This window comes from Frankliniella occidentalis, unplaced genomic scaffold, assembly GCF_000697945.3.
Source record: "Frankliniella occidentalis isolate FOCC.00 unplaced genomic scaffold, Focc_3.1 Scaffold63, whole genome shotgun sequence".
Classification (NCBI taxonomy): Eukaryota; Metazoa; Arthropoda; class Insecta; order Thysanoptera; family Thripidae; genus Frankliniella; species Frankliniella occidentalis.
Window position 1 is genome coordinate 1,023,093 of NW_026267193.1, and position 6,840 is coordinate 1,029,932.

Genomic DNA, 6,840 nt, shown 5'->3' on the forward strand with positions numbered 1-6,840 from the left:
GCTGACACCGGGACCACGGGACCGCGCGTGGCGAGGCGTGAGTCATCGATAGTCTACACTCTCAAAGACTCAAGCCTTAACGGTATCGACTGATTGCAGTTGATTGGGCATAAACCTTGTCGTCAATATATAAAACCGGCATCTGTCCAAAAGGCATTTCTGTGGAGGAAGAAGTATCAAGTATCAATATGTTGGAGTAGGCTTAAAACTTGAAATACAATTACTATATTTAAAAGGTTACTCACTGCTTTTAACCTTCTCAAACTGATCATCGTCGTAGCGGATATCTTCCCACTTAATATTGCCATAGGCGAACAGGAATCTGATGGGCTCCCCAAGGGCGGTGACATCGAAGTAGTGGAGCGTGTATTTGGGTGCCATGGTTGCTGAAATCAAACAGAGGAGCGCCATATGGTAAGGTGGCGGGTCTTCGTCTCACCTAAATGCTAAGCAAGTTCGACAAGTCGTAACTGTCAAGTCACCGCCTGACTTAGCGGGGGAAAATGTATTCGTGACTGTACGCCATGCAATATCCAGCTCAAGGCAGGTCACCGGCTTCACACAGGTGTTTGGCGGGATGGCCTAACCAGCGTGTCACAGGAGCCCTTATTTAGCGTATAGCTACGTCGTCCTTTTACCTTTATTTTTCAAAATCTATTCAATAACTTTGAATTAAAAGGCATTACTTGCAGACACACTGGCATTACAGGCACACAGAAGTCCGCCACTAGTCACAATGGTTGTCCTAAGACTTTTACAGTGTAGAGCAGAAGAACAACTTACATTATTATGGATTGATCGTGGGTCGTTTGATGTCTGGTTGACGATGGCTGTCGTCCTGGTGCTGGCGCTGAAGTGACGACGATCCAAACCGTGGTCGGTGTATTTATTCCGACCGTCCACACCACTCAGCTAAGCCCCCCCCCCCCTCAGCACTTCTACAAACCTCGCAAGCCCGAATAATTTATCCTGAAATGGTGCATTTCCCACTATGGCCAGCAGATAATACGAATGGTACCCACACACACATGGGCCGGGCACCAGTTGCGACCAGAGCAACTAACGAGATATTCTCTTTCTGGCGATCCACGGCGAGTCGAAGGCGATAAGACTCGCTTCGGGGCACTTGAGGCTTCTTCAAGAGAATTGTGAAGTGTTTTATTCATACTTTAAAGTACTCACAATATCAGCATGAGCGATAAAGTGGCGCAGCCTCTAACGCAAGCGACAAGACTATCTAGAAAGTGTGCTGAATTTAACGAGCACGGTGTTAGCGTAGAGCGCTGCGGTAGCAAGGCTAACTGACTCTAGACGTTCATTTTTAGACGATCCCGTTAGACTCGGCTCGGTCTCAGCAGAGACGGACGACGGCAGCGCTCGGCAGACGCGCGTGCCAACGCGCCACATAGCTCTGTACGGAAAACATTTTTTAGACAGTTTTTAGTCCAGAAAACAAAATTCAAAACCGATAATAGTTCAGCTCTAGAAATTGCTCTTTGCTCTGTGAAATTATTTAGTCTAGCCTTTCTGACATAATTTGATTGGTTCGACCATATTTAGTTATTTAGCTATGTAAAGGGACGTATCGTGAGAACTGATGATACAAATTTAAGGATATGTCTGTGTCCTAATTTTCGCTCATATTTGTTTGCTTATGGCTGTTTGTTACTTGCTATCTTGCAATTCGGCGGACTAGCGTTATCACATAGAGGAAGAGATAGGGGGCGGGCGGGCAGAGCGGCCGGCATCCGTGGCTCAGTATTGAGGGCTATCTCTTTAAGAGAGGCGGATCGGTGGATCGGTCGATCGATCGACCGATCGGCGGTTTGAATTGCCGTAAAACGGCCAAAGCAGCATAAATTACGGTAAAACCATATATTTTCGGAAAGAGGAAAGAAATAGGGACATGTTTTGTCAAAATATCGGTATTCTGGACACATTCTCAAAAACATAGGTTATACGAACTTTTCCTAAAATAATAGAAAGTACCGATATTTTTGGATAATCGGGTTCCTTGATATTTGATCCTTAATATTAGTAAAAACTATGGAGTATAGATGTTTAGAAATGGGGAATAAAGGCGTTTAAGACGTTTCTTCGTCTAGTCCGTCCGAAAGCGTTTAGTTTGCGTTTGCTGTGGTGCTGTAGCGTGTTTTGTTGTGCGCCTGCTTGCAACGGCCACCGCTGGGGGCGTTGCTGACGCCGATTGGGTTGCCCACATCCGAGGCGTAAAAGCGGTGATTTTCCTAGCCAGAAATTCAACAAAATTCATGTGTAATAGCTGAAAATTCACGTGTATTCCCTGTAATTACGTAATCTTGTGTACATCCTAAATCGAAGAGTTGTGGCCCCCTCGGTAATGTGAGGGACAGTAACGACTTCGATCTCATCATCACTGCCGGTGCCCAGGGGGCAGCCTTCTCCACACAGCTGCCTGGCGGGTCGGCCTACCCAACGCTTCGCAGGCGCTTTCACACCTCTCTACCCAGGAAACGTTAATTGTAAACGAACTTTGTACGCAGGCTGTGTCCTTGTCACATCTAAAACAGATACAAATTGGTATCAATGTTACATACAATGTAAAGAATTTTTACCTTCTACCTCCTAGTTACAATGTGTACCTACGCACTAACACTAACGTCTCTGATGAAGATGTGCACAGAGATACATCCAACCTAGCAAAACATTGTCCCTCCCCATGTGGAGTGCACCCAGTCTCGTTACATTCTGATCCGTGCGTGCTGTTGCGACTCTTCAGCACCACACAAGCAGAGGGCCATTTTGGCAATTAGGTAACGAATAATACACTAGCCTAGCGTGTTGGTAAAGGATGCCTCTTCGATCTTATTCCTCGGCCCACCCTCCAGGCCCACCCTCCAGGCCCGCCCTCCAGGCCCGCCCTCCAGGCCCGCCCTCCAGGCCCGCCCGGAGCCGTTGTGCCTCTTTGCCTGCGACATGCAGCTCACCTTCTCCCTGTCCTGGCTGAGCCTTGAAGAAAGTCAACAGCAGCGATTAGTGTTTCTCGTCATGCGGAGCAGGGTGCGTGAACTCTCTCCCTCCAAACGCGAACGGAAAAGCTAGAAGTACTATCAGTCGCAAAAGTTTTGACGGCTGAAATTGCGTGAAACCTTGCCTCCTCTATTCTCACGCATGGTGTCTGCTGAGTTGCATTGTGTGAGTGCAATTACGTGATTACAGGGATTACACCCACAATGCCCCAGAAATTCGCCGAATTTCATGTGTAAACCTTCAAAAAGTGTTCCTACTTTGTTTTTTGAAGAAACATATGTTTTTTGATCTTATATTTCCAGCTGCCTCTGTCTTTCGCGATATTGTTCCTCGCGTTTGTGTGCCTGGACACGGTGCGGCAGTCAGCCACCTCAGTCCAGTCGCTTCTGCAGTCCACCAGTAACTTTTTTATCGGCTACTCCACACTGCAGTGTGTACTCGTGACCCGCCACCCGCGGCTCTGGGTCCTGATGCGCGAGTTAAGGAGCCTGGTCCAGGTGATGAAGGCTGATCCGGGAGAAAAGGTGAGTAGATTCCATATTTTATCTCACTAAAGGTGATATTTTAAACCTCTTCGGGCGTCACTCGTACTTGGTAGTGCCTTGGTGCTTGTTCTCGAGGCCATTGCAAGCAAAGGCCAACTTACGGAAGTGGAAGTAAAGCACCTTTGGACTTTCGTGAGCAATCTTACCTTCCAATAAAGACTACCCGTAACACTTGATACAGACTAACCTTGCGTGGCCTCAATAACTTTTTTGTCAAGTTGTACACCAGACTGTCAAAATTGACAGATTGGTCGTGAAATGTTAATACTTTTGTTGTTCATAAAACTCATGTTACACCAGGCAAAACGCACTTGTACAGGGTGGGTGATCCGCCCCGTGTTTTTTTTTTCTGCTTATGCTGTACCGGATTCATGCGTGCCGGCGGGCGTGCCTACCGTCGCTCACCATGGCGCCCTATGGCCCCGTGCGAGTATGCAACCCGTCCGCACGCAAGAATCCGGCACAGTATAAGCAGAAAAAAAACACGGGGCGGATCACCCACCCAGTAAGGCATAACGCAGGGCTTTTGGACCCTAAATCAGAAGATTGCGGAATTGCGGAAGATTTGCCCTGGATTGCCAGGGTATGTGTACATCAGATTGCCCAAGGTAGGCTGCCTCGCTTAAGCGAACAATTTGACTAACGATTTGTTATTTGCCCGTCTGTATAGCTATTTTAAAATTAAAAACCTAGGATAAAATGGGTTTGGATACTCTGGCAATTAAAATGTGTACATGTATACTAATAAAGTGTACATGGCATGTACAGGGGGTCCAGAGACCCAAACCCTTATTTGCTTCTACTGTACCGGATGTAGGCGTGCGGCCGGGTTGCATACTTGCTCGGGGCCATAAGGCGCCGCGGTGAGCAAGGGTAGGCAAGCCCGCAGCCCGCCCGCTCGCCTGCATGCGGTATAGCATAAGCATGGTTTGTGGACCACCCTACTCTACCAGTTTATTCGATAATGACGTTATGCCGTTACTGTCTTCTCAATAACGTAGAGATCATTTTAAAAAACCACAGCAGGGCGAAGAAAGGGACAGTCCCCTCGAACAGGCCACAGAGCCGAGAGAGCGGAGGTGAGGGGGGGGGGGACAAAGCTGAGCGCAGCGGTCGCAATAGACACATCACGCCGGAGCCACTGCTGCCCTGTTCTAGAGGAGAAGCGAGGGGAGGGGGGGAGGGGGGGTCTGCTCCTGGTAAAGACAGTCGTATTGGGGTCAGTCTGAAAACAAAAACAACTAACAACCAACAACAACGCGGTATCTTAACGTTAAGTAAAACTTTAACGTAAATTCGTCATTCGTTAAAGTAACATTCCCGACCCTGCAGTGTTGTATTCTCTAAAACATTAACCTTGAACACACAGCCGTGGGCGGTACACACGAGACGGACCAGCGTTGTGCTGTCCGCGATCAGCACAACCTACATCGTTGTCCTCTACGTCCAAATGTGCCTGGACTTGCTGTTCTCCGAGGAGCCTTTCGTGCCACTGTGGCCGTTCGTGCCGTACGCTGGTGCCTGGGGCGCGCTCTTCGGCCGGCTCTTCTACGTCGTCTGTATACTCGTGTGGCTCCCAACCACCGTGTGCCTCGTCGTCGTCCTGATCCTGTCGCTCGCCGTGCCCACCGGGCTATACCACGCCCTGGCACAGCGGCTCAGGGTGACGGACGCCCCCGGCAGGACGCTGGACCTGGTGCAGGACGTGGTCGCCAAGCATCGGCGGCTGCGCCTCGTCACCCACGGCCTGACCCGCTACTTCTCGGCCAAGCTGGCGCACATGCAGATCGCCTCCTTCATCACCACAATATTCGCCTTCATCAGCGTAGGTTGGCCAGCAACGTCTGGAGAACATGGTGGCCTTTTTCTTCCTTTTTTTTTGGGGGGGGGGGGGGGGTTGCTCCGATCGCCGGACCATAGGTGCGCAAGCCGAGCGCAAGCCGAAGTGAAAAAAAGACACGCCTCGGAACACGCCGCCGACACGACGGGTGGTGACTTTTATGGCACGCAGAAAGACACAATTTATACAATGTGGTAAAAAGGACTACGAGAATCAATGTTAGAAATATAAATGAATTTGTAAATATGGCTTAAGAAATATCATCACCTAAAAACTAAACGAACTGAGACGGGTTCTTGTGGGAAAACCGTGTTCCTAAGGAAAACGTTCCTTTTACGAAGACCTCATTGTGACCTCAGAGGTCACGATTTTTGCACTTGTGAGGTCACCAGTGAGTTAAGTGCAAGCATCGTGACCTCGTAAATCATAAAAAGGTCACAACGAGGTCCTCGTGAGAACCCCGTTTTCCTTGGGATTTGAGCAGTTTTGGCCCGGTTACATGTTTCTTACTTGTGCATGATGACGCAAAACTGGAAGCTCAAGAGCTCCATGCGTGCAGTAATGATTCAGGATCAGGCAGGTTGTTGTTTAATTGTGTGTTAAAATGAAATTCAAAACCAGCAATTCCGTTTTGAACGAGTCTATTCTACAGCTCCACGGCAGCAGGGGCTGGGACGTAATGCACCCTTTTGTTAATACCCAGGTGATTTGTGGCGACGTGAGCTTCACGACGGCCGTTTTCCTGTTTCCCATCGTCAGCGACTTCCTCCAGTACTCGTACCTCAGCCAGGAGCTCTCCGACTCGAGCGCCTCTTTGGCAAGGTCCGCCTATCACGCCGCCACCGGCGGTAGCGTGAGCCTACCGGAGGCCCGTGCGCTAGCCCTCGTCATGCTGACAGCCAGCGCCACCCCCGCCCTGAGCTGCAGGGGAGTGGGGCGGCTCAGCCTCGCTGCAGCGGGAGAGGCTTTGGGCAAGGTGTGGAAGGTAGTCAGCCTGCTGCGCGACAAGCTTTAACGGCCGTTTTATACCGCAGGCCCGGACTAGTCCACCCCGAGTCGTCTCTAGTGAGCTTGGTGATCCGCCTGAACCTGAGCAATAGGACATTCGATCTATTATCAATTAAACGATTTATCGCCACCCCTCTCAGCGGTATGAAGGCTAGGAAAAATGAAATAAAAAGAGGAAAGGGAAACGTTCTTATCATTTTGCTAATATAAAAGTGATGTGTCATGACAGTGCAAGACCAGTAATTGGTAAAACAACAACACAAAATAGTTCATAAGTAGCTTGTTTTTAGCAGATGATACATTATACACAACTGAAAGTAATAATACTTTACTTAACTATGTATCATTGCTTGTACTCTCATGCGGAGCGCTGAGAGGCACCAGGCATGACGTCATCCAGTAGTCTGTAGGGCGCGGGATGCGGCCCCCGCGCTCCGA

General features: G+C 49.2%; 2 protein-coding genes across 3 annotated transcripts in view; one reads left to right on the top strand and one right to left on the bottom strand.

The window, feature by feature from the left end:
- The window catches only part of LOC113209542 (glutathione S-transferase-like), a 23,175-nt gene extending 22,084 nt beyond the window's left edge, over nucleotides 1–1,091 (bottom strand). Inside the window, exons 1-3 of one of the 2 annotated variants that reach the window (XM_052268107.1) lie at nucleotides 784–1,091; nucleotides 246–386; nucleotides 82–159 (exon numbers count right to left, since the gene is read on the bottom strand). In XM_052268107.1, coding sequence (XP_052124067.1) covers nucleotides 82–159; nucleotides 246–381 — 214 coding nt within the window. In that variant the 5' untranslated portion in view covers nucleotides 382–386; nucleotides 784–1,091. The remainder of the gene's footprint in view (nucleotides 1–81; nucleotides 160–245; nucleotides 387–783) is intronic. The other variant, XM_052268106.1, reaches the window with a different exon arrangement.
- Nucleotides 1,092–1,746: 655 nt separating this feature from the next.
- LOC113209537 (uncharacterized) lies at nucleotides 1,747–6,840 on the top strand. Its single transcript, XM_052268054.1, has 4 exons — nucleotides 1,747–1,865; nucleotides 3,312–3,533; nucleotides 4,924–5,379; nucleotides 6,098–6,840. Exons 2-4 carry the CDS (start codon nucleotides 3,480–3,482, stop codon nucleotides 6,407–6,409), a joined length of 822 nt encoding a protein of 273 aa, XP_052124014.1. The 5' UTR covers nucleotides 1,747–1,865; nucleotides 3,312–3,479; the 3' UTR covers nucleotides 6,410–6,840.